The 25,910-nt window shown below is 47.5% G+C and overlaps 1 protein-coding gene across 1 annotated transcript in view; it reads left to right on the forward strand.

Annotated features, from left to right (window-relative positions):
• The first annotated feature begins 1,162 nt into the window (after positions 1–1,162).
• Positions 1,163–25,910, forward strand: part of LOC118378335 (protein unc-13 homolog B-like) — a 92,616-nt gene continuing 67,868 nt past the window's right edge. The window contains exons 1-8 of the mRNA XM_052460967.1: positions 1,163–4,290; positions 7,292–7,314; positions 9,368–9,417; positions 9,656–9,731; positions 17,401–17,469; positions 22,041–22,260; positions 22,727–22,954; positions 25,775–25,910. The exon at positions 25,775–25,910 is cut by the window's right edge and continues 6 nt beyond it. Of these exons, the coding sequence (XP_052316927.1) occupies positions 1,311–4,290; positions 7,292–7,314; positions 9,368–9,417; positions 9,656–9,731; positions 17,401–17,469; positions 22,041–22,260; positions 22,727–22,954; positions 25,775–25,910 (3,782 nt within the window). The 5' untranslated portion in view covers positions 1,163–1,310. The remainder of the gene's footprint in view (positions 4,291–7,291; positions 7,315–9,367; positions 9,418–9,655; positions 9,732–17,400; positions 17,470–22,040; positions 22,261–22,726; positions 22,955–25,774) is intronic.

A 25,910-nucleotide genomic window follows, 5' to 3' on the forward strand; every position in this document is an offset into this window, starting at 1 on the left:
GAAGACCGTTTTCAAAAGTCCTGATTTCTCTCTGTCCCTTAGAGAAGGTGTGAAAAGGTTGGTAATCGTGTCTATGACAGTTTAAAGTTGTGTCCTGTGTTGCATCCAATACAGTTAATCCGAGGAACGTCGGGTATGTAGCGTGCATTCATCTGTGTCAGTCGAAGGAGCTTACCTAGCTTGTGAAGGACCTGCCTAGTTACAGGATATGCAATTACTACAGTAGTCAAGGCAATTAAAAGACCATTAAGGCCCAAGGGAAGACAGGCTTTAACTGAACAGAGGGAAGATATTTCATAACTTCTCCTCTCATATTTGTGAGAGGGATCCTGGGGGAGGATTGAGTAGAAGACACGTAGGAACACGGAACACAGAACACAGAACGCACTTCAACAGAAATCCACATGCTGTTGACTGCATGTTTGTACATGTGTCATATTTCTCATATTGCCAGATACAGTAGTTCCAGGATGGCATGTTTTTTCAGAGTGTAATTTGAAAAAAAGTAGAAATCTTCTTCTACCTTTTTCCAATTCCATTCTGAAATTCAATTAGCTACTCAGATAAATGAATTCCAATTCCATGGCCAAACCAATGCCTCCCCCGACACAACATTTAAGTGACCTCTGCTCGATCCAGAATAGCAATATAGTGAATTAATAACAGAGGAGTTTCTAAGAATTAGGTGCGGTACTTACTTAACTAGAATCCCAAGAGCTAGGTACTTGAGCCCAATTGCTCCTGTGAATAACCATTTCCATTAATGGAGAGAACGGAACTCTGTGAACGGAACTCTGTGAACGGAACTCTGAGAACGGAACTCTGTGAACGGAACTCTGAGAACGGAACTCTGTGAACGGAACACATCTGCTATACATAGAAAGTATTTATGCAGCGTTTATCTAGTGTGCTGTGGATTACAACTTACTGTTCCTGTTCTTGTCTTTTCTGCTTCGTTGGAACTAAATGAGCGGTTGGTTTTTCAGTTCCGATGATACATTATGCCTCTTCCACTATTGCTTCGATGGGAAAGGAGAGGAAATGTGTACAGATAAATGACTAAATGACTGGAGTCACATGGCTTTCCTGTGCTATCTATCTAATAATCACATTGTTGAAGTAAAGATGTGTTGTTTCTTGATTTTGTGTCTCTACAGCCATGAATTAAAGTTCCTGGTAGGTGCAGCTGAATAGGCACCCGTGAATCTGTTCTCTCGGACTTAGATGCCGGCCTCTTCTTTTAATGTGACTCCAGCAACGATGTGGGGGGGATAACTAAGGCTAGGGGCCTCTGCTTCTGTCCCGGGAAGATGTTCTCCAAGAACCGCTTCAATGGACAACACGGAACACCCGTTGCACCCAAAGGGGACACCAAGGAACGGGTTCGTAAAAAGAGGGCCCCCAACCCCAGGGTAGCGCTTGTCATTCGGGAGAAGATCCACCGCCTGCTCCAAGGATCCGGCCAGGAACTACCCGCCCCAGACCTTTACTATGCTGGGATCGAGGAGGAGGGGGGAGGAGAGGGACAGGAGAAGAGAAAGGAGGCCACAAATATTTTTGTGAGGTGTGGGCCCAGAGAGGAAGTTTGCTCCTCAAGGATCCCCACCTGTAAGGCACATGGAGGGGTGTCTGGGGCTTCCTGCATTGGGGAGGTGGAGCTGAACAGAGAGGGCTGTGTCAGGATCCCTTGCACTCTGCAGCACAACAGCAGAAGCCAATCTCCAGGGAAGCAGAAATTGACTATCCCAGACGGGATTAGGACTGTCCCAGAAAAGAGACGAACACCCAAACACCAGAAATGGATAATCCCGGCAGGTATCCGGACCATTCCAGAACAGAGAAGAGAAGCCCTACATCAGAACCGGATTAGCCGAAACAGGAACAGCTCAACGTTTGCCTCGGAGGCAGGGGCAGCAGGAGGGAAGGCTGACTTCGGTCGGACCCGTGCAGATCAAAAGAGACCTGTTTCTATGGGTGACTATGTGGATTACAACTTCAACAGAACACGGCACGATACTCTGCTGGAGGTGGACGAGGAAGAAGAAGACGAAGAGGAGGAGGAAGAGGAGGAAGAGGAGGAAGAGGAGTCTAGTGCCATCATCGAGCACATTCTCAAAGAGCTGAGAGGGATCAACAAAATCCAGGAGGAGATCTCGGACCTGCGAGATTACCTTTCATCCGTGCGTGGCTCTGTAGAGGAGGTGTCTTCCTGTGTGGATGCTGTGCTCCTGGAGATAGAGGGCATACGCTCAGGAAACAAGGCTAGTGGCAGTCCAGGAGATGGGGCTTGGTCTGGGGCAACAGGAGGCAGTGACGGATCCTCCTTCACTCCTCACCAGAGGCCTGTCAGCGCCTACGGCAGTTTAGGCAGGCAGATGGTGCCTTCGGATTCCAATGTCTGCCGACCGTCTGTCTTCAGCCAACGCCACAGCATCCACGGGATGCCAGTGGAGTTCCACTTGCCAACATTAGAAGAGAAGTCTACCACAGTCTCGCCAGGCACCGAATTAGTGGAGCCTGTTGGCCAGCAGCAGGAGGATGATGAGCTGCCGAAACACAGCATCCCAGAGCCCACCATGGTCAGCAAACTGAGCTGTGGCTACCTGGAGCGGCAGGACGACCAGGACTTCCTAAGCACCAGCTCCCTATCCTCAGAACACAGCATTAATTCAGAGTCGGTCCTTGAGAGACCCTCATCCAGCCACGGTGCAAGGCGTGGTGGTGCTAGAGGTGGTAGTAGGGGTGGTGGTGGGGTGGAGAGCTGGGGTAGCCAAGAACATGGTGGGACTGAGAAGACTATCTGGTGTGAAGAACAATGTTATTCCAGACAGAGGAGTCTGGAAGAGCAGGAAGGAGAGGGGCCTGCCTGTTTGGAGGGGACAGGGAGCTGGGATCGGTATAGGGGCTCAGATGGGTATAGTACTGGTACCCTGGCCGAGTCCTCCACAGGAAGCTCCGACCTCCACTCTCTCCACTCCTCTGGACTACACTACAACTCCCCCGCCAGCACTTCCAGTCGAGAGGAGTGGCGCTGCCATAGACGGAGGCTGCAACAACATCATGGGACTCAAGTTCCCACAGACATTCACTCAGAGTACCCCAGCCTGGGATACAAGGGTGCTGCTGATTGCTTATTTCCCCAGAGCTCTGGTTACCACTCAGTGGAAGGACATACAGAAGGAGTGGAGAGCTATGGCTACACGGCTCCCCCCACAGATCTCAGCTACACAACTGACTGCCAAGTAGATAGTTACCTGGAGAACTATTCTGGCCATGAGCACGACATGACTGACGAGTTTACAGAGGTGACCTGTACCTGGGGCTCACTACAGGTCACCTGTACTACTGTGTCTGAAACAGACATGCCATTGGTCAGTACAGATGAAGGAGTTAAGCTAGGGCACATCCCGCGCCCTAACAGCGCAGAGATCCAAAACGTTGGTTTTAACGTGAAGCGGATCGGGCGAGCCGTGCTGGACTTCAGCTCCGCCCTGCGGGAGGCACTACGCAAGTTGGAAGGACCCGGAACCGTCAAGAGTCCTGGAGATGAGACTGAGCCCACAAGCTTTTTGGTGGAGTCTCAAACAAACCTACCCCACGCAGATATGTCCCAAACGTCAAAAGAGGATGGGTTGGACCCAGGGGCCTTGGACAACACAGAGAGACTAACCCAGACCTGTGTCCTCTCCTCTGCCCCCTCAGACCCCTGCCCAGGTGAAACCATGCCAGAGGAGGTCAACGACGGCCACCAACAGGCTCAGGATGACCCTTACGGACCTTCTCTCCTTCCTTACTCCGGACAGGACGTTTCCCAAACAGGCCTAGACTTTGCTTCACTTGGCCCAGAGCCTATGTTCTCCCCACCCAATGAAGAGGCAGAAGAAAAAGGAGCCTCTCCTCTGCCTCAGGGCCCAACACACACCCCCACTCAGAACATCTCTCTATCGCAATGCACCACTGTAGAGTCCCTCTCACTCTCCTTCTCGGCTGAGCAGCCGGCACCCCAGGAGGAGCAGGGAGACGAACCCCCATCCCTGTCGCTGCCACAGCCCGACACAGAAGACCCAGAAGTCCCAGATACGCCTGCAGCCCCAGAAGGCGAGGCAGCAAGAGATGCAGCTGGAAAGGCAGAGAGAGCAGAGGAGCACACCCTGGAGATAAGCCAGAGGGAGGTGCGGAGGCTGAAGTGCCTGAGGACCTTCCAGCAGATCCTTCGGGAGAAGAGGGAGTCACGGCGCCAGCTCACCAGCATGACCATGTCCACCTTCAAGGAGGACAACCTCATTCCAGGTAGCTATCACCTACCATCCGTCGTACTGTTACTCGTAAAGCACTGTCTGGAACACGAGCACATGTTCATCATCTGGTTATTTATTTATTAGCATGAATAACTATTTTTTGTTCTATTCTCTCACATCTACCTAGTCATTTTGCTATTTTACCATCACCCCCTCCCAGCATTACTACTGTACCATCACCCTCCCAGCATTACTACTGTACCATCACCCTCCCAGAAGTACTACTGTACCATCACTCCTCCCAGCATTACTAATATACCATCACCCCTCCCAGCATTACTAATATACCATCACCCCTCCCAGCATTACTAATATACCATCACCCCTCCCAGCATTACTAATATACCATCACCCCTCCCAGCATTACTAATATACCATCACCCCTCCCAGCATTACTAATATACCATCACCCCTCCCAGCATTACTAATATACCATCACTCCTCCCAGAATTACTACTGTACCATCACCCTCCCAGAATTACTAATATACCATCACCCCCCAGCATTACTAATATACCATCACCCCTCCCAGAATTACTAATATACCATCACCCCTCCCAGCATTACTACTGTACCATCACCTCTCCCAGCATTACTACTGTACCATCACCCTCCCAGAATTACTACTGTACCATCACCCTCCCAGAATTACTGCTGTACCATCACCCTCCCAGCATTACTACTGTACCATCACCCTCCCAGCATCACTACTGTACCATCACCCTCCATCATCACTAATGTAGCACCGCCCCAGCATCACTACTGTACCCACCCCCAGAATCCCTACTGTACCACCCCCCTTCCAGCATCACTACTACCATCACCCCCTCCCCAGCATCACTACTGTACCCCCCTCCCCAGCATCACTACTGTCACCCCCAGAATCACTACTGTACCACCCCCAGCATCCCTACTGTACCCCCCAACCCAAGCATCACTACTGTCACCCCCCAGAATCACTACTGTACCACCCCCAGCATCCCTACTGTACCCCCATCCCAAGCATCACTACTGTACCATCCCCCCCAGCATCACTACTGTACCATCCCCTCCCCAGCATCACTACTGTACCATCACCTCCCCAGCTTCCCTACTGTAGTACCAACTCCCCCAGCATCACTATTGTACCATCACCTCCCCAGCATCCCTACTGTAGTACCAACCTCCCCAGCATCACTACTGTACCCCCCTCCCTCCCCAGCATCACTACTGTACCATCACCTCCCCAGCATCACTACTGTACCACCCCCCAGCATCACTACTGTACCATTACCTCCCCAGCATCACTACTGTAGTACCAACTCCCCCAGCATCACTACTGTACCCCCCCTCCCCAGCATCACTACTGTACCATCACCTCCCCAGCATCCTTACTGTAGTACCAACTCCCCCAGCATCACTATTGTACCATCACCATCACTATTGTACCCTCCCCCCAACATCACTACTGTAGTACCAACTCCCCCACCATCACTATTGTACCATCACCATCACTATTGTACCATTATTGCTAATGGATTGGCTGGAAGGACTTGTGTTATTTTAATTGTACTGCTAAGCTGATGACTCTCTTTGTCTCTCTGTTTCTGTCTCCCTTTCCTCTCTTCTCTCTCCTCTCTCCTCACTTCTCTCTCTCTCCTCACTTCTCTCTCTCTCCTCTCTCCTCACTTCTCTCTCTCTCCTCTCTTCTCTTTCTCTCTCTCCTCTCTTCTCTTTCTCTCTCTCCTCTCTCCTCACTTCTCTCTCTATCCTCTCTTCTCTTTATCTCTCTCCTCTCTCCTCTCTCTCTCTTTCTCTCTCTCCTCTTCTCTTTCTCTCTCTCCTCACTTCTCTCTCTCTCTCTCTTCTCTTTCTCTCTCTCCTCACTTCTCTTTCTCTCTCTCTTCTCTTTATCTCTCTCCTCTCTTCTCTTTTTCTCTCTCTCACTCTCTCTCTCTCTCTCTTCTCTTTCTCTCTCTCCTCTCTCCTCACTTCTCTCTCTCTCCTCTCTTCTCTTTATCTCTCTCCTCTCTTCTCTCTCTCTCCTCTCTTCTCTTTCTCTCTCTCCTCACTTCTCTTTCTCTCTCACCTCTCTTCTCTTTATCTCTCTCCTCTTCTCTCTATCTCCTCTCTTTCTCTCTCTCCTCTCTTCTCTCTCTCACTTCTCTTTCTCTCTCACCTCTCTTCTCTTTATCTCTCTCCTCTTCTCTCTATCTCCTCTCTTCTCTCTCTCCTCTCTTCTCTCTCTCTCTCCTCTCTTTCTCTCTCACCTCTCTTCTCTTTATCTCTCTCCTCTCTCTCTCCTCTCTCCTCTCTTCTCTCTCTCTCCTCTCTTCTCTTTCTCTCTCTCCTCACTTCTCTCTCTCTCCTCTCTCCTCACTTCTCTCTCTCTCCTCTCTTCTCTTTCTCTCTCTCCTCTCTTCTCTTTCTCTCTCTCCTCTCTCCACACTTCTCTCTCTATCCTCTCTTCTCTTTATCTCTCTCCTCTCTCCTCTCTCTCTCTTTCTCTCTCTCCTCTTCTCTTTCTCTCTCTCCTCTCTTCTCTTTCTCTCTCTCCTCTCTCCTCACTTCTCTCTCTCTCCTCTCTTCTCTTTCTCTCTCTCCTCACTTCTCTCTCTCTCCTCTCTTCTCTTTATCTCTCTCCTCTCTTCTCTTTCTCTCTCTCCTCACTTCTCTCTCTCCTCTCTTCTCTTTCTCTCTCTCCTCTCTCCTCACTTCTCTCTCTCTCCTCTCTTCTCTTTATCTCTCTCCTCTCTTCTCTCTCTCTCCTCTCTTCTCTTTCTCTCTCTCCTCACTTCTCTTTCTCTCTCACCTCTCTTCTCTTTATCTCTCTCCTCTTCTCTCTCTCTCCTCTCTTCTCTCTCTCCTCTCTCCTCTCTCTCTCTCCTCTCTTTCTCTCTCACCTCTCTTCTCTTTATCTCTCTCCTCTCTCTCTCCTCTCTCCTCTCTTCTCTCTCTCCTCTCTTCTCACTCTATCTCCCTCCTCTCTTCTCTTTCTCTTTCCTCCCTTTCAGATGGAAGTCGACATGACGATCAGGTCTCTTTTCTCAAGTCAATGTCTTTATGTGCATGTCCTCATAACATGTTTGTGTGCTTTGCCGTTGACCATTCTTGCTCATGAGTTAATATCATTTTCTACTACTGTGTTACATGGCAACAACATGTACAGTAGTATTGCCTACATTGCTTCCTTAGTTTGGTTTGTCTCTTGTTGGTGATTTGACCCTTTATAATGTTGCCACTGCATGCAGGGTCTTCTTGTTTTCCTTGTTAAAGGAGTTGAGGGAACATTAAAGGAGTTGAGGGAACATTAAAGGAGTTGAGGGAACAGTAAAGGAGTTGAGGGAAAATTAAAGGAGTTGAGGGAACATTATAGGAGTTGAGGGAACATTAAAGGAGTTGAGGGGACATTAGAGGAGTTGAGGGAACATTAAAGGAGTTGAGGGAACATTAAAGGAGTTGAGGAAACAGTAAAGGAGTTGAGGGAACATTATAGGAGTTGAGGGAACATTAAAGGAGTTGAGGGGACATTAGAGGAGTTGAGGGAACATTAAAGGAGTTGAGGGAACATTAGAGGAGTTGAGGGAACATTAAAGGAGTTGAGGGAACATTATAGGAGTTGAGGGAACATTAAAGGAGTTGAGGGGACATTAAAGGAGTTGAGGGAACATTAAAGGAGTTGAGGGAACATTATAGGAGTTGAGGGGACATTAGAGGAGTTTAGGGGACATTAGAGGAGTTGAGGGAACATTAAAGGAGTTGAGGGAACATTAAAGGAGTTGAGGGAACATTAAAGGAGTTGAGGGAACATTAAAGGAGTTGAGGGAACATTATAGGAGTTGAGGGAACATTAAAGGAGTTGAGGGAACATTATAGGAGTTGAGGGAACATTAAAGGAGTTGAGGGGACATTAGAGGAGTTGAGGGAACATTAAAGGAGTTGAGGGAACATTAGAGGAGTTGAGGGAACATTAAAGGAGTTGAGGGAACATTAGAGGAGTTGAGGGAACATTAGAGGAGTTGAGGGAACATTAAAGGAGTTGAGGGAACATTAGAGGAGTTGAGGGAACATTAAAGGAGTTGAGGGAACATTAAAGGAGTTGAGGGAACATTGCTGATGTTAAATGAGTCTCTCTTTCTCTGTCTATCTCTGACTATATCTTTCTCTTTCTCTTTCTCTGTCTCTCTTTCTCTGTCTCTCTCTCTTTCTCTGTCTCCCTCTTTCTCTGTCTCCCTCTTTCACTGTCTCCCTCTGTCTTTCTCTGTATCCCTCTCTCTTTCTCTGTCTCCCTCTTTCTCTGTCTCTCTCTTTCTCTGTCTTCCTCTTTCTGTCTCCCTCTTTCTCTGTCTCTCACTTTCTCTGTCTCCCTCTTTCTCTGTCTCCCTCTGTCTTTCTCTGTCTCTCTCTTTCTCTGTCTCCCTCTTTCTCTGTCTCCCTCTGTCTTTCTCTGTCTCTCTCTTTCTCTGTCTCCCTCTTTCTCTGTCTCCCTCTTTCTCTGTCTCCCTCTGTCTTTCTCTGTCTCCCTCTTTCTCTGTCTCCCTCTGTCTTTCTCTGTCTCTCTCTTTCTCTGTCTCCCTCTTTCTCTGTATCCCTCTGTCTTTCTCTGTCTCCCTCTTTCTCTGTCTCCCTCTGTCTTTCTCTGTCTCCCTCTGTCTTTCTCTGTCTCCCTCTTTCTCTGTCTCTCTCTTTCTCTGTCTCCCTCTTTCTCTGTATCCCTCTGTCTTTCTCTGTCTCCCTCTTTCTCTGTCTCCCTCTGTCTTTCTCTGTCTCCCTCTGTCTTTCTCTGTCTCTCTCTTTCTCTGTCTCCCTCTGTCTTTCTCTGTCTCTCTCTTTCTCTGTCTCCCTCTTTCTCTGTATCCCTCTGTCTTTCTCTGTCTCCCTCTTTCTCTGTCTCCCTCTGTCTTTCTCTGTCTCCCTCTGTCTTTCTCTGTCTCCCTCTTTCTCTGTCTCCCTCTGTCTTTCTCTGTCTCCCTTTTCTGTACCTTTATCTCTTTGTCTTTCTCTGTCTGATATAACGTGGACATATTATAACTTCTATAAGAACTGTAGGTCTCAGTGGCTAAACATCTGACCTTTGACCTCTATTACAGGGCCGAGACAGAGATGGAGGGCCCAGCAAGCACCCGTGGGCCAAGCCTGCGTCAGTGACACTGCCTCTGTGTGTGTGTGTGTGTGTGTGTGTGTGTGTGTGTGTGTGTGTGTGTGTGTGTGTGTGTGTGTGTGTGTGTGTGTGTGTGTGTGTGTGTGTGTGTGTGTGTGTGTGTGTGTGTGTGTGTGTGTGTGTGGGTGTGTGTGTCTGAACATACTCCTGTAATTATAACCTCTAATATATTTGATCCTGTGTTTTTATTTTGTTGTTTATAACTGTGTGTGTTTAGTGGTGCCACGCCCTTTGGGATCGACAGTATGCCTGACCTCCGCAAAAAACAGCCTATCCCCCTGGTCAGCGAGCTGGTGAGTTCTTTTGACCCCTCAACCCTGCCCTCTTACCTATTGTCATTTTGACCTTTCACCCCTGAATTTACAGTACCTCAGACAAACCTAGAATAACATCAGACAAACCTAGAATAACATCAGACAAACCTAGAATAACATCAAACAAACCTAGAATAACATCAGACAAACCTAGAATAACATCAGACAAACCTAGAATAACATCAAACAAACCTAGAATAACATCAGACAAACCTAGAATAACATCAGACAAACCTAGAATAACATCAGACAAACTAGAATAACTAGAATAACATCAGACAGAATAACATCAGACAAACCTAGAATAACATCAGACAAACCTAGAATAACATCAGACAAACCTAGAATAACATCAAACAAACCTAGAATAACATCAGACAAACCTAGAATAACATCAGACAAACCTAGAATAACATCAAACAAACCTAGAATAACATCAGACAAACCTAGAATAACATCAGACAAACCTAGAATAACATCAGACAAACCTAGAATAACATCTGTGGAAGTAAATAATACATAATAATAAGACATCTATTAAGGTAAAATAATATATTACAAAATAATAATGTCTTTCTCTCCCTCTGCCTGCCCTGTCTCTCTCTCTCTCTCTCTACTGTTTATTAATTCAATTCAATTCAATTCAATTCAATTCAAGGGGCTTTATTGGCATGGGAAACATGTGTTAACATTGCCAAAGCAAGTGAGGTAGACAACATACAAAGTGAATATATAAAGTGAAAAACAACAAAAATTAACAGTAAACATTACACATACAGAAGTTTCAAAACAGTAAAGACATTACAAATGTCATATTATATATATATATATATATACAATGTACAAATAGTTAAAGGACACAAGATAAAATGAATAAGCATAAATATGGGTTGTATTTACAATGGTGTTTGTTCTTCACTGGTTGCCCTTTTCTCGTGGCAACAGGTCACAAATCTTGCTGCTGTGATGTCACACTGTGGAATTTCACCCAAAAGATATGGGAGTTTTTCAAAATTGGATTTGTTTTCGAATTCTTTGTGGATCTGTGTAATCTGGGGGAAATATGTCTCACTAATATGGTCATACATTGGGCAGGAGGTTAGGAAGTGCAGCTCAGTTTCCACCTCATTTTGTGGGCAGTGAGCACATAGCCTGTCTTCTCTTGAGAGCCATGTCTGCCTACGGCGGCCTTTCTCAATAGCAAGGCTATGCTCACTGAGTCTGTACATAGTCAAAGTTTTCCTTAATTTTGGGTCAGTCACAGTGGTCAGGTATTCTGCCACTGTGTACTCTCTGTGTAGGGCCAAATAGCATTCTAGTTTGCTCAGTTTTTTTGTTAATTCTTTCCAATGTGTTAAGTAATTATCTTTTTGTTTTCTCATGATTTGGTTGGGTCTAATTGTGCTGTTGTCCTGGGGCTCTGTAGGGTGTGTTTGTGTTTGTGAACAGAGCCCCAGGACCAGCTTGCTTAGGGGACTCTTCTCCAGGTTCATCTCTCTGTAGGTGATGGCTTGGTTATGGAAGGTTTGTGAATCGCTTCCATTTAGGTGATTGTAGAATTTAACGGCTCTTTTCTGGATTTTGATAATTAGTGGGTATCGGCCTAATTCTGCTCTGCATGCATTATTTGGTGTTTTACGTTGTACACGGAGGATATTTTTGCAGAATTCTGCGTGCAGAGTCTCAATTTGGTGTTTGTCCCATTTTGTGAAGTCTTGGTTGGTGAGCGGACCCCAGACCTCACAACCATAAAGGGCAATGGGCTCTATGACTGATTCAAGTATTTTTAGCCAAATCCTAATTGGTATGTTGAAATTTATGTTTCTTTTGATGGCATAGAATGCCCTTCTTGCCTTGTCTCTCAGATCGTTCACAGCTTTGTGGAAGTTACCTGTGGCGCTGATGTTTAGGCCAAGGTATGTATAGTTTTTTGTGTGCTCTAGGGCAACAGTGTCTAGATGGAATTTGTATTTGTGGTCCTGGTGACTGGACCTTTTTGGAACACCATTACTTTGGTCTTACTGAGATTTACTGTCAGGGCCCAGGTCTGACAGAATCTGTGCATAAGATCTAGGTGCTGCTGTAGGCCCTCCTTGGTTGGTGACAGAAGCACCAGATCATCAGCAAACAGCAGACATTTGACTTCGGATTCTAGCAGGGGGAGGCCGGGTGCTGCAGACTTTTCTAGTGCCCGCGCCAATTCGTTGATATATATGTTGAAGAGGGTGGGGCTTAAGCTGCATCCCTGTCTAACCCCACGACCCTGTGTGAAGAAATGTGTGTGTTTTTTGCCAATTTTAACCGCACACTTGTTGTTTGTGTACATGGATTTTATAATGTTGTATGTTTTACCCCCAACACCACTTTCCATCAGTTTGTATAGCAGACCCTCATGCCAGATTGAGTCGAATGCTTTTTTGAAATCAACAAAGCATGAGAAGACTTTGCCTTTGTTTTGGTTTGTTTGGTTGTCAATTAGGGTGTGCAGGGTGAATACATGGTCTGTTGTACGGTAATTTGGTAAAAAGCCAATTTGACATTTGCTCATGTACAAGTCTGCTGTTAATAATAATGCAGAGGATTTTCCCAAGGTTACTGTTGACACATATTCCACGGTAGTTATTGGGGTCAAATTTGTCTCCACTTTTGTGGATTGGGGTGATCAGTCCTTGGTTCCAAATATTGGGGAAGATGCCAGAGCTAAGTATGATGTTAAAGAGTTTTAGTATAGCCAATTGGAATTTGTTGTCTGTATATTTGATCATTTCATTGAGGATACCATCGACACCACAGGCCTTTTTGGGTTGGAGGGTTTTTATTTTGTCCTGTAACTCATTCAATGTAATTGGAGAATCCAGTGGGTTCTGGTAGTCTTTAATAGTTGATTCTAAGATCTGTATTTGATCATGTATATGTTTTTGCTCTTTGTTCTTTGTTATAGAACCAAAAAGATTGGAGAAGTGGTTTACCCATACATCTCCATTTTGGATAGATAATTCTTCGTGTTGTTGTTTGTTTAGTGTTTTCCAATTTTCCCAGAAGTGGTTAGAGTCTATGGATTCTTCAATTGCATTGAGCTGATTTCTGACATGCTGTTCCTTCTTTTTCCGTAGTGTATTTCTGTATTGTTTTAGTGATTCACCATAGTGAAGGCATAGACTCAGGTTTTCCGGGTCTCTATGTTTTTGGTTGGACAGGTTTCTGAATTTCTTTCTTAGATTTTTGCATTCTTCATCAAACCATTTGTCATTATTGTTAATTTTCTTCGGTTTTATATTTGAGATTTTTAGATTTGATAGGGAAGCTGAGAGGTCAAATATACTGTTAAGATTTTCTACTGCCAGGTTTACATCTTCACTATTACAGTGGAACGTTTTACCCAGGAAATTGTCTAAAAGGGATTGAATTTGTTGTTGCCTAATTGTTTTTTGGTAGGTTTCCAAACTGCATTTCTTCCATCTATAGCATTTCTTAATGTTACTCAGTTCCTTTGGCTTTGATGCCTCATGATTGAGTATTGCTCTGTTTAAGTAGACTGTGATTTTGCTGTGGTCTGATAGGGGTGTCAGTGGGCTGACTGTGAACTCTCTGAGAGATTCTGGGTTGAGGTAGTCTACAGTACTACTGCCAAGGTAGTCTACAGTACTACTGCCAAGAGATGAGCTATAGGTGTACCTACCATAGGAGTCCCCTCGAAGCCTACCGTTGACTATGTACATACCCAGCGTGCGACAGAGCTGCAGGAGTTGTGACCCGTTTTTGTTGGTTATGTTGTCATAGTTGTGCCTAGGGGGGCATATGTGGGAGGGGATGCTGTCACCTCCAGGCAGATGTTTGTCCCCCTGTGTGCTGAGGGTGTCAGGTTCTTGTCCGGTTCTGGCATTTAGGTCGCCACAGACTAGTACATGTACCTGGGCCTGGAAATGATTGATTTCGCCCTCCAGGATGGAGAAGCTGTCTTCATTAAAGTATGGGGATTCTAGTGGGGGGATATAGGTAGCACACAGGAGGACATTTTTCTCTTTTAGGATAATTTCCTTTTGAATTTCTAGCCAAATGTAGAATGTTCCTGTTTTGATTAATTTAATGGAGTGAGTTAGGTCTGCTCTATACCAAATTAGCATACCCCCTGAGTCCCTTCCCTGTTTCACACCTGGTAGTTTGGTGGATGGGACTACCAGCTCTCTCTAACCTAGAGGGCAACCAGTGGGTCTGTCTCCTCTATACCAGGTTTCTTTCAGGATGACAACGTCTGTGTTACCGATTTCTTTGGTGAAGTCCGGGTTTCTGCTCTTCAGGCCAAAGGCAGATGACCTCAGGCCTTGGATATTCCAGGATGATATAGTGAATGCTTTTTGTTCCATAGAGTGTCCAATGTTGTTGGTCGTGGTTTGGTCTCTCTCTCTCCCTCTGCATGCCCTGTCTCTCTCTCTCTCTGCCTGCCCTGTCTCTCTCTCTCTCTCTCTATGCCTGCCCTGTCTCTCTCTCTGCCTGCCCTGTCTCTCTCTCTCTCTCTCTGCCTGCCCTGTCTCTCTCTCTCTCTCTCTCTGCCTGCCCTGTCTCTCTCTCTCTCTCTGCCTGCCATGTCTCTCTCTCTCTCTCTACCTGCCCTGTCTCTCTCTCTCTCTCTCTACCTGCCCTGTCTCTCTCTCTCTCTCTGCCTGCCCTGTATCTCCCTCTCTCTCTGCCTGCCCTGTATCTCCCTCTCTCTGCCTGCCCTGTCTCTCTCTCTCTCTGCCTGCCCTGTCTCTCTCTCTCTCTCTACCTGCCCTGTCTCTCTCTCTCTCTGCCTGCCATGTCTCTCTCTCTCTGCCTGCCCTGTCTCTCTCTCTCTCTACCTGCCCTGTCTCTCTCTCTCTGCCTGCCCTGTCTCTCTCTCTCTCTGCCTGCCCTGTCTCTCTCTCTCTCTCTACCTGCCCTGTCTCTCTCTCTCTCTGCCTGCCATGTCTCTCTCTCTCTCTCTACCTGCCCTGTCTCTCTCTCTCTCTCTCTCTGCCTGCCCTGTATCTCCCTCTCTCTCTGCCTGCCCTGTCTCTCTCTCTCTCTTTCTCTCTCTCTCTCTCTGCCAGCCCTGTCTCTCTCTCTCTCTCTCTCTCTACCTGCCCTGTCTCTCTCTCTCTCTGCCTGCCCTCTCTCTCTCTCTCTCTCTGCCCTGTCTCTCTCTCTCTCTCTCTCTCTCTCTCTCTCTCTCTCTCTCTCTCTCTCTCTCTCTCTCTCTCTCTCTCTCTGCCTGCCCTGTCTCTCTCTCTCTCTGCCTGCTCTGTCTCTCTCTCTCTCTCTCTCTGCCTGCCCTGTCTCTCTCTTCCCTCAGACAATGGTAAGAGTCAGTGAGTTTTCTCCTCCTGGTCTTGGCCAATTGTCCTTCCAATCCCAGTGACAAGAATGTCTAAATGCCAGTATAATACTGTATGATAGCGTGGAGTAGTAGATGCTATGGACACACACACACACACACACACACACACACACACACACACACACACACACACACACACACACACACACACACACACACACACACACACACACACACACACACACACACACACACACACACACACACACACACACACACACACACACACACACACACACACACACACACACACACACATACACACACACACACATATTATGTACACACAAAAAACAACATCATTTAGTCTACGATACACATACAGAAGGAGACAAAGACAGGCAGATCCTCTCTGTTTGGGAAACACAGGCTGGGTGTCACGACTGCACAATGCTCACGGCCGCACACATTGACAACAACAAGTCAACAACACTCTGAGCTCAACAGTCAAACCGTAGCGAGAGAAAGTAGACCTGAGCTTTAGTCAACGTGTTCTGGTACTCCACAAAGTCAAGTGACCATCCGCTCTTCTCTTTGTTAACAGGAAAAAAAACGATCTGCTGTTACGTTATGAAACGAGTCTGGCGCCTTACTTCATGTTAACAAAATACACTCCAATTAGAATCCCGTCCAACGCTTCTCCCACACACACAAGCTGTCGTACGTTTAACATACGGACCGTGATTACGATGGCAGTGGTCTCTTAGTTTGTCTCCTGTTTTTCTCCTCAGAGCATTCTAGCCATGTAGCATGGAGCAGCTAACAGTTTCAAAAGCTGTTTGATTAGCAGGTCTAGCAAGACACAGACAGAGAGACAGAGAGACAGAGAGACAGAGAGACAGAGAGACAGACAGACAGACAGACAGACAGACAGACAGACAGACAGAGATGGCAGAGAGAGAGAGAGAGGAGAGAGAGAGAGAGAGAGAGAGAGAGAGAGAGAGAGAGAGAGAGAGAGAGAGAGAGAGAGAGAGAGGCTCTTAGAGTGTTTATGCGGTTACCACACAGTCCACTGTGGAGGAAGAAAGGGAGACCAGACACACAGGGACCCATCAGAGCATCTCTAAGAGCTAAGAACCGCTAACATGATAACGATCTGTCCTCTGACAACCACACAGTCTGACTCACATTACACAACTGATCCATAGAAACCTTTTAGCCTGAAATCCAGAACCTGTTAAAGCTAACATTCCACTCCGTGTCACTCAAATGGACTGGTACCCAGGCTTCTGGGTTTCTGCACAGCAGGCTGGGTTTCTGTACAGCAGGCTGGGTTTCTGTACAGGAGGCTGGGTTTCTGTACAGCAGGCTGGGTTTCTGTACAGCAGGCTGGGTTTCTGTACAGCAGACTGGGTTTCTGTACAGGAGGCTGGGTTTCTGTACAGCAGGCTGGGTTTCTGTACAGCAGACTGGGTTTCTGTACAGGAGGCTGGGTTTCTGTACAGCAGGCTGGGTTTCTGTACAGCAGGCTGGGTTTCTGTACAGCAGGCTGGGTTTCTGTACAGGAGGCTGGGTTTCTGTACAGCAGGCTGGGTTTCTGTACAGCAGGCTGGGTTTCTGTACAGCAGGCTGGGTTTCTGTACAGCAGGCTGGGTTTCTGTACAGCAGGCTGGGTTTCTGTACAGCAGGCTGGGTTTCTGTACAGCAGGCTGGGTTTCTGTACAGGAGGCTGGGTTTCTGTACAGCAGGCTGGGTTTCTGTACAGCAGACAGCTGATGTAAGAAGGGCTTTATAAAAGTATTTGATTGATTAATTGAATGCTAAGAAACCATATCCCCTGTTTACACATTTGCAGAAGAACCCCCCCCCCCCACCCCACCCCCTCGATCTGCTTTCACATGTGAAGGTGTGTAGACAACATTACATACCTTCCCCCATGAAAATGTGACTTCCTATTCAAAAGTGTATCTAAAATATTAAGATGTGATGGTTTTGAGTGTTGAACTAAAAGTCCCAGTTATTGTATTTGTAAATAATAAAAACTCTTTCATTTTCAGTCCCTATTGCAGGCCAAATATTAAAAGGACTCTCTATTCAAAGTGTATCTAAAATATTAAAATGACATCCATCAAGGACCATGAGCTATTGAGAGGACACACAGTGTATCAAATATTAACATGACACACAAAGTGTATCTAACATATTACATGTGACTTCCATTCACAGTGTATCTAACACATTAAAATGTGACACACACACAGTGTATCTAAAATATTAAAATGTGATGGTTTTGAGTGTTGAACTAAGTCCCAGTTATTGTATTTGTACATAATAAAACTCTTTCATTTTCAGTCCCTGTTGCAGGCCAGGAAGGCAGGGCTCTCTGTGGCTACAAATACATCCATCAAGGACCATGAGCTGGTGAGAGGACACACACACACACACACACACACACACACACACACACACACTTACACACACCACTCTTGGCAATCTATTCTACCTGACCCTTCTTTGGTCCTCTTGTGTGAGGTGTGAGTTTATAAATAGCATAGTGTGGCTCTCCCTGGTACAGTTCTCTCCCTCTCCCTATCCTGTATCCTGTCTCCAATCTCCGTCCCTCTCACTCTCTCTTTCCCTTTCCCCCCCTCTCTCCCTCTCCCACCTCCTCCTCTCCGCCTTCTCTCTGTCTCTCTCTTCCCTCTCTCTCTCTCTCTCTCTCTGTCTCTCTCTCTCTCTCTCTCTCTCTCTCTCTCTCTCTCTCTCTCTCTCTCTCTCTCTCTCTCCCTCTCTCTCTCTATTCAATCCACATGTCAATTCAATGGGCTTTATTGGCATGGGAAACATGTGTTAACATTGCCAAAGCAAGTGAAGTAAATAATTAACAAAAGTGAATAAACAGTAAATATTACACTCACAGAAATTTGAAAAATGAATGAAGACATTTCAAATGTCATATTCCGTATATATACAGTGTTGTAACAATGTGCAAATAGTCAAAGTACAAAAGGGAAAATAAATAAACATAAATATGGGTTGTATTTACAGTGGTGTTTGTTCTTCACTGGTTGCCCTTTTCTCGTGGCAACAGGTCACAAATCTTGCTGCTGTGATGGCACACTGTGGTATTTCACCCAGTAGATATGGGAGTTTATCAAAATTGGGTTTGTTTTTCGAATTCTTTGTGGATCTGTGTAATCAGAGGGAAATATGTATGTCTAATATGGTCATACGTTGGGCAGGAGGTTAGGAAGTGCAGCTCAGTTTCCACCTCATTTTGTGGGCAGTGAGCACATAGCCTGTCTTCTCTTGAGAGTCAGTTCTCTCTACAGCAGCCTTTGTCAATATCAAGGCTATGCTCACTGAGTATGTACATAGTCAAAGCTTGCCTTAAGTTTGGGTCAGTAATCATTTTGGGGGGTTTCTTATGATTTGGTTGGGTCTTATTGTGCTGCTGTCCTAGGGCTCTGTGGGGTCTGTTTGGTACGTTTTTCTGCCACTGTGTACTCTCTGTTTAGGCCCAAATAGCATTCTAGTTTGCTCTATTTTTGTGTTAATTCTTTCCAATGTGTCAAGTAATTGTCTTTTTGTTTTCTCATGATTTGATTGGGTCTAATTGTGTTTCTGTCCTGGGGCTCTGTGGGGTGTGTTTGTGTTTGTGAACAGAGCCCCAGGACCAGCTTGTTTAGGAGACTCTTCTCCAGGTTCATCTCTCTGTAGGTGATGGCTTTGTTGTGGAAGGTTTGGGAATCACTTCCTTTTAGGTGGTTGTAGAATTTAACGGCTCTTTGTTGGATTTTGATAATTAGTGGGTATCGGCCTAATTCTGCTCTGCATGCATTATTTGGTGTTTTACGTTGTACACAGAGGACATTTTTTGCAGAATTTTTGTATACAGAGTCTCAATTTGGTGTTTGTCCAATTTAGTGAATTCTTGTTTTGGTGAGCAGACCAGGCAATAACCAATTCAAGTCATTTTTAGCCAGCTCCTAATTGGTATGCTGAATTTTATGTTCCTTTTAATGGCATAGAAGGCCTTGTCTCTCAGCTCGTTCACAGCTTTGTGGAAGTTAACAGTGGCGCTGATGTTTAGGCAGAGGTATGTATAGTTTTTGTGTGCTCTAGGGCAACGGGGTCTAGATGGAATTTGTATTTGAGGTCCTGGTGACTGGACCTTTTTTGGAGCATCATTATTATTGTCTTACTGAGATTTTACTGTCAGGGCCCAGGGTCTCTCAGGGCCCAGGTCTGTCAGGGCCCAGGTCTGGCAGGGCCCAGGTCTGTCAGGGCCCAGGTCTGTCAGGGCCCAGGTCTGTCAGGGCCCAGGTCTGTCAGGGCCCAGGTCTGTCAGGGCCCAGGTCTGGCAGGGCCCAGGTCTGCAGGGCCCAGGTCTGTCAGGGCCCAGGTCTGTCAGGGCCCAGGTCTGACAGGGCCCAGGTCTGACAGGGCCCAGGTCTGTCAGGGCCCAGGTCTGTCAGGGCCCAGGTCCGTCAGGGCCCAGGTCTGTCAGGGCCCAGGTCTGTCAGGGCCCAGGTCTGTCAGGGCCCAGGTCTGTCAGGGCCCAGGTCTGACAGGGCCCAGGTCTGTCAGGGCCCAGGTCTGTCAGGGCCCAGGTCTGTCAGGGCCCAGGTCTGACAGTATCTGTGCAGAAGATCTAGGTGCTGCTGCAGCTCCTCCTGGGTTGGTGACAGAAGCACCAGATCATCAGCAAATAATAGACATTTGACTTCTAGTAGGGTGAGGCCGGGTGCTGCAGACTGTTCCAGTGCCCTCACCAATCCGTGATACAGTTGAAGTCAGAAGTTTACATACACTTAGGTTGGAGTCATTAAAACTCATGTTTTAAAATCACTCCACAAATGTCTTGTTAACAAACTATAGTTTTGGCAAGTCGGTTAGGACATCTACTTTGTACATGAAACAAGTCATTTTTCTAACAATTGTTTACAAACAGATTATTTCACTTATATCCCAATTCCACAATTCACTTGTATCACAATTCCAGTGGGTCAGAAGTTTACATACACTAAGTTGACTGCCTTTAAACAGCTTGGAAAATTCCAGAAAATTATGTCATGGCTTTAGAAGCTTCTGATAATTGACATCATTTGAGTGGTGTACCTGTGGATGTATTTCAAGGCCTACCTTCAAACTCAGCGCCTCTTTGTTTGACATCATGGGAAAATCAAAAGAAATCAGCCAAGACCTCAGTAAAGAATTTGTAGACCTCCACAAGTCTGGTTACTTCCTTGGGAGCAATTTCCAAATGCCTGAAGTTTCCACATTCATCTGTACAAACAATAGTACGCAAGTATAAACACCATGGGACCACGCAGCCGTCATACCACTCAGGAAGGAGGCGTGTTCTGTCTCCTAGAGATGAAAATACCTTGGTGCGAAAAGTGCAAATCAATCCCAGACAACAGCAAAGGACCTTGTGAAGATGCTGGAGGAAACAGGTACAAAAGTATCTATATTCACAGTGAAACGAGTCCTATATCGACATAACCTGAAAGGCCGCTCTATCCCTGTCACATTCTGAGAATAAGTTCCTCTCCTAACCTCTATCCCTGTCACATTCTGAGAATAAGTTCCTCTCCTAACCTCTATCCCTGTCACATTCTGAGAATAAGTTCCTCTCCTAACCTCTATCCCTGTCACATTCTGAGAATAAGTTCCTCTCCTAACCTCTATCCCTGTCACATTCTGAGAATGAGTTCCTCTCCTAACCTCTATCCCTGTCACATTCTGAGAATAAGTTCCTCTCCTAACCTCTATCCCTGTCACATTCTGAGAATAAGTTCCTCTCCTAACCTCTATCAAAGTCACATTCTAAGAATGAGTTCCTCTCCTAACCTCTATCCCTGTCACATTCTGAGAATGAGTTCCTCTCCTAACCTCTATCCCTGTCACATTCTGAGAATGAGTTCCTCTCCTAACCTCTATCCCTGTCACATTCTGAGAAGTTCCTCTCTTAAACTCTATCCCTGGTTCAAGTGGTGCATGGCTCCCGAGTGGCACAGCGGTCTAAAGCACTGCAGTCCCTGGTTTGAATCCAGGCTGTATCACATCTGGCCGTGATTGGGAGTCCCATGGGCGGCTCACAATTGGGCCAGCGTCGTCCGGGCTCGTCCGTCATTGTAAATAACAATTTGTTCTTATTAACTGACTTGCCTCGTAAAATAAAAATTAAACCAATCCCTGTCACATTCTTTGAATAAGTTCCTCTCCTAACCTAGCTTCTCTTGATGGTTTACAGTGACTCATATATTTTGTAACATTCCAGTCCCAACCAAACAAACAATAGACGGTTGAGTTCCCTGATGTGTGTTCATACCTCAGCCTACGGTTCTGTGTGCACCTCGACTCTGCTCTGCTCTGCACCACCCACCATCCCTGACACCTACTGCACCTGACTAAACACATTTCTCACTTTCTCTTTTTGTGTGGCTCTCTCTCTTTCTTGCTCCCTACCTCTCTCGCTCTCTCTCTCTCTCTCTCTCTCTCTCTCTCTCTCTCTCTCTCTCTCTCTCTATCCCTACCTCTCACTCTCTGTCTCTCTCCTCTCCCAACCCTCTCTCTCTCCCTACCTCTCTCTCTCTCTCTCTCTCTCTCTATCCCTACCTCTCACTCTCTGTCTCTCTCCCTCTCCCAACCTCTCTCTCTCTCCCTACCTCTCTCTCTCTCTCTCTCTCTCCTCTCTCTCTCTCTCTCTCTCTCTCTCTCTCTCTCTCTCTCTCTCTCTCTCTCTCTCTCTCTCTCTCTCTATCCCTACCTCTCACTCTCTGTCTCTCTCTCTCTCCCTACCTCTCTCTCTCTCCCTACTCTCTCTCTCTCTCTCTCTCTCTCTCTCTCTCTCTCTCTCTCTCTCTCTCTCTCTCTCTCTCTCTCCCTACCTCTCTCTCTCCCTACCTCTCTCCCTCTCTCTCTCTCTCTCCTTCCTATCTATTTTTCTGTCTTTCTCTGTATGTCTCCCCCTTACACTCCTACAGAAGAGCCACGTTTATAAGAAAACCCTGCAGGCTCTGATCTACCCCATCTCCTGCACCACGCCCCATGCCTTCCAGGTGTGGACTGCCTCCACACCCACCTACTGCTATGAGTGTGAGGGGCTGCTGTGGGGCATCGCCCGCCAGGGCATGAGGTGTGCTGAGTGTGGGGTCAAAGTTCACGAGAAGTGCCAGGAGCTGCTCAACGCTGACTGTCTGCAGAGTGAGTAAAGGAGGAATAGGAGGGGGGAAGGAAGTGTAGAGGGGAAGATGAGGGGGAGGTTGGGGATGAAAAGCTGAGGCTGTTCAATTTTTCTGTAACTCTCCTCCCCCTCTCCTCCCCCTCTCCTCTCCTCCCCCTCTCCTCTCCTCTCTTCCCCCCTCTCTGTCCCTCTCTACTCCCTTCTCTCCTCCCCCTCTCCTCCCCCTCTCCTCCTCTCCTCCCCTCTTTCCACTCCCCCTCTCCTTCCCCTCTCCGTCCCTCTCTCCTCCCTTCTCTCCTCCCCCTCTCCATCCCTCTCTCCTCCCTTCTCTCCTCCCCCTCTCCTCCCTTCTCTCCTCCCCCTCTCCGTCCCTCTCTCCTCCCTTCTCTCCTCCCCCTCTCTTCCCCCCTCTCCTCCCCCTCTCCGTCCCTTTCTCCTCCCTTCTCTCCTCCCCCTCTCCTCCCATCACACCTTCCCTTTATCCAGGGGCGGCTGAGAAGAGCTCTAAGACAGGAGCAGAGGACCGGACCCAGCACATCATCACAGCCATGAAGGACAGGATGAAGATCAGGGAGAGGAACAAGCAGGAGATCTTTGAGGAGATCAGGGCTGTGTTCGCTGTCACTAAGCTGCTCCATGCGCAGCAGATGAAGACTATTAAACAGAACGTGTTAGACGGAACCTCCAAGTGGTCTGCCAAGATCACCATCACCGGTACGTACTGTACCCGAACCACAAAGTACCGCACTGCAACTACAGCACCCCACAGTACCCCACCACACCTCCACAACATTACCCCACAACAACCCACAGTACCCCACCACACCTCCACAACATTACCCCACAACAACCCACAGTACCCCACCACACCTCCACAACATTACCCCACAACAACCCACAGTACCCCACCACACTTCCACAACATTACCCCACCATACCGCCCCACAGCACCCCATCACACCATCCCCACATTACCCTACCACACCATCCCCACATTACCCCACCACACCAGCCCCACATTACCCCACATTACCCCACAACACCTCCACAACAGTACCCCACCACACCTCCATAACATTACCCCACCACATTACCCCACATTACCCCACCACACCACCCCACATTACCCCACCACACCATCTCCACATTACCCCACCACACCATCCCCGCATTACCCCACCACATTACCCCACATTACCCCCCCACATCTCCCCAACATTACCCCATCACACCAGCCCCACATTACCCCACAACACCTCCACAACATTGCCCCATAACACCAGATCCACATTACCCCACCACATCTTCCCAACATTACCCCACCACACCTCCACAACATTACCCCACCACACCATCCCCACATTACCCCACCACACCTCCCCAACATTACCCCACCACACCTCCCCAACATTACCCCACCACACCATCCCCAACATTACCCCACCACACCTCCACAACATTGCCCCATAACACCATCCCCACATTACCCCACCACACCATCCCCACATTACCCCACCACACCATCCCCACATTACCCCACCACACCATCCCCACATTACCCCATCACACCATCCCCACATTACCCCATCACACCATCCCCACATTACCCCATCACACCTCCACAACATTACCCCATCACACCAGCCCCACATTACCCCACAACACCTCCACAACATTGCCCCATAACACCATCCCCACATTACCCCATCACACCATCCCCACATTACCCCATCACACCATCCCCACATTACCCCATCACACCAGCCCCACATTACCCTACCACACCATCCCCACATTACCCCACAACACCTCCCCACATTACCCCACCAAACCAGCCCCACATTACCCCACATTACCCCACAACACCTCCACAACAGTACCCCACCACACCTCCGTAACATTACCCCACCACATTACCCCACATTACCCCACCACACCACCCCCACATTACCCCACCACACCATCTCCACATTACCCCACCACACCATCCCCACATTACCCCACCACATTACCCCACATTACCCCCACATCTCCCCAACATTACCCCACCACACCTCCACAACATTACCCCATCACACCAGCCCCACATTACCCCACAACACCTCCACAACATTGCCCCATAACACCAGATCCACATTACCCCACCACATCTTCCCAACATTACCCCACCACACCTCCACAACATTACCCCACCACACCATCCCCACATTACCCCACCACACCTCCCCAACATTACCCCACCACACCTCCCCAACATTACCCCACCACACCATCCCCACATTACCCCACCACACCTCCACAACATTGCCCCATAACACCATCCCCACATTACCCCACCACACCATCCCCACATTACCCCACCACACCATCCCCACATTACCCCATCACACCATCCCCACATTACCCCACCACACCATCCCCACATTACCCCATCACACCAGCCCCACATTACCCCACAACACCTCCACAACATTGCCCCATAACACCATATCCACATTACCCCATCACACCATCCCCACATTACCCCATCACACCATCCCCACATTACCCCATCACACCAGCCCCACATTACCCCACAACACCTCCACAACATTGCCCCATAACACCAGATCCACATTACCCCACCACACCATCCCCACATTACCCCACAACACCTCCACAACATTACCCCATCACACCATCCCCACATTACCCCACAACACCATTCCCACATTACCCCACCACACCACCCCCACATTACCCACCGCACCATCCCCACATTACCCACCACACCGCCCCACAGCACCACTGGAATCAAACCAAGGTCTGTAGTGACGCCTTTAGCACTGAGATACATTGCCTTAGACCGCTGTGATACAGCCTGGAATCAAACCAAGGTCTGTAGTGACGCCTTTAGCACTGAGATACATTGCCTTAGACCGCTGCGCCACTCGGGAGCCCAAAAATTACCAGATCTAACTTTTTGGAAATATCCTGCTGGGTGTATCTATATATATATCTCGTTTTATTCACGCTGTTGAAGTTGACAAGACACTACAGTACCTGTGTACCTTTGCCAGAAGGTGAGGAGAAGTCTTTGAATAGATATTTGAAAAGATATGACACTATTATTACACAGCACTTTTTAAACCATGTTTCAAAATGACTAGGTGATTTTAACACGTTCTCCTCGCTGTAGTGCCTGGATTGGTCAGACAGCCACAGTAACAACCAGCTGTCTGATACACATCTGGTAACCCTCATGTCCTAGATGGTTATGTTGAGTTGCAGGGAAGTTACCGAGATGAAACAGCCTGCCACACACACACACACACACACACACAGACAGACAGACAGACAGACAGACATGGTCACAGTAAGTGTGTGTGTGACTAATAACTAATGACTAATAACGTGTGTGTGTGTGTGTGTGTGTGTGTGTGTGTGTGTGTGTGTGTGTGTGTGTGTGTGTGTGTGTGTGTGTGTGTGTGTGTGTGTGTGTGTGTGTGTGTGTGTGTGTGTGTGTGTGTGTGTGTGTGTGTGTGTGTGTGTTAGTTGTCAGTGCTCAGAGTCTCCAGGCTAAAGACAGGGCTGGCTCCAGTGACCCCTACGTGACCATTCAGGTGGGGAAGACCAAGAAGAGAACTAAGACCATCTACGGAAACCTCAACCCTGTCTGGGAGGAGACGTT

The sequence above is a fragment of the Oncorhynchus keta genome, chromosome 14 (genome assembly GCF_023373465.1).
Source record: "Oncorhynchus keta strain PuntledgeMale-10-30-2019 chromosome 14, Oket_V2, whole genome shotgun sequence".
NCBI classification, from domain to species: Eukaryota; Metazoa; Chordata; class Actinopteri; order Salmoniformes; family Salmonidae; genus Oncorhynchus; species Oncorhynchus keta.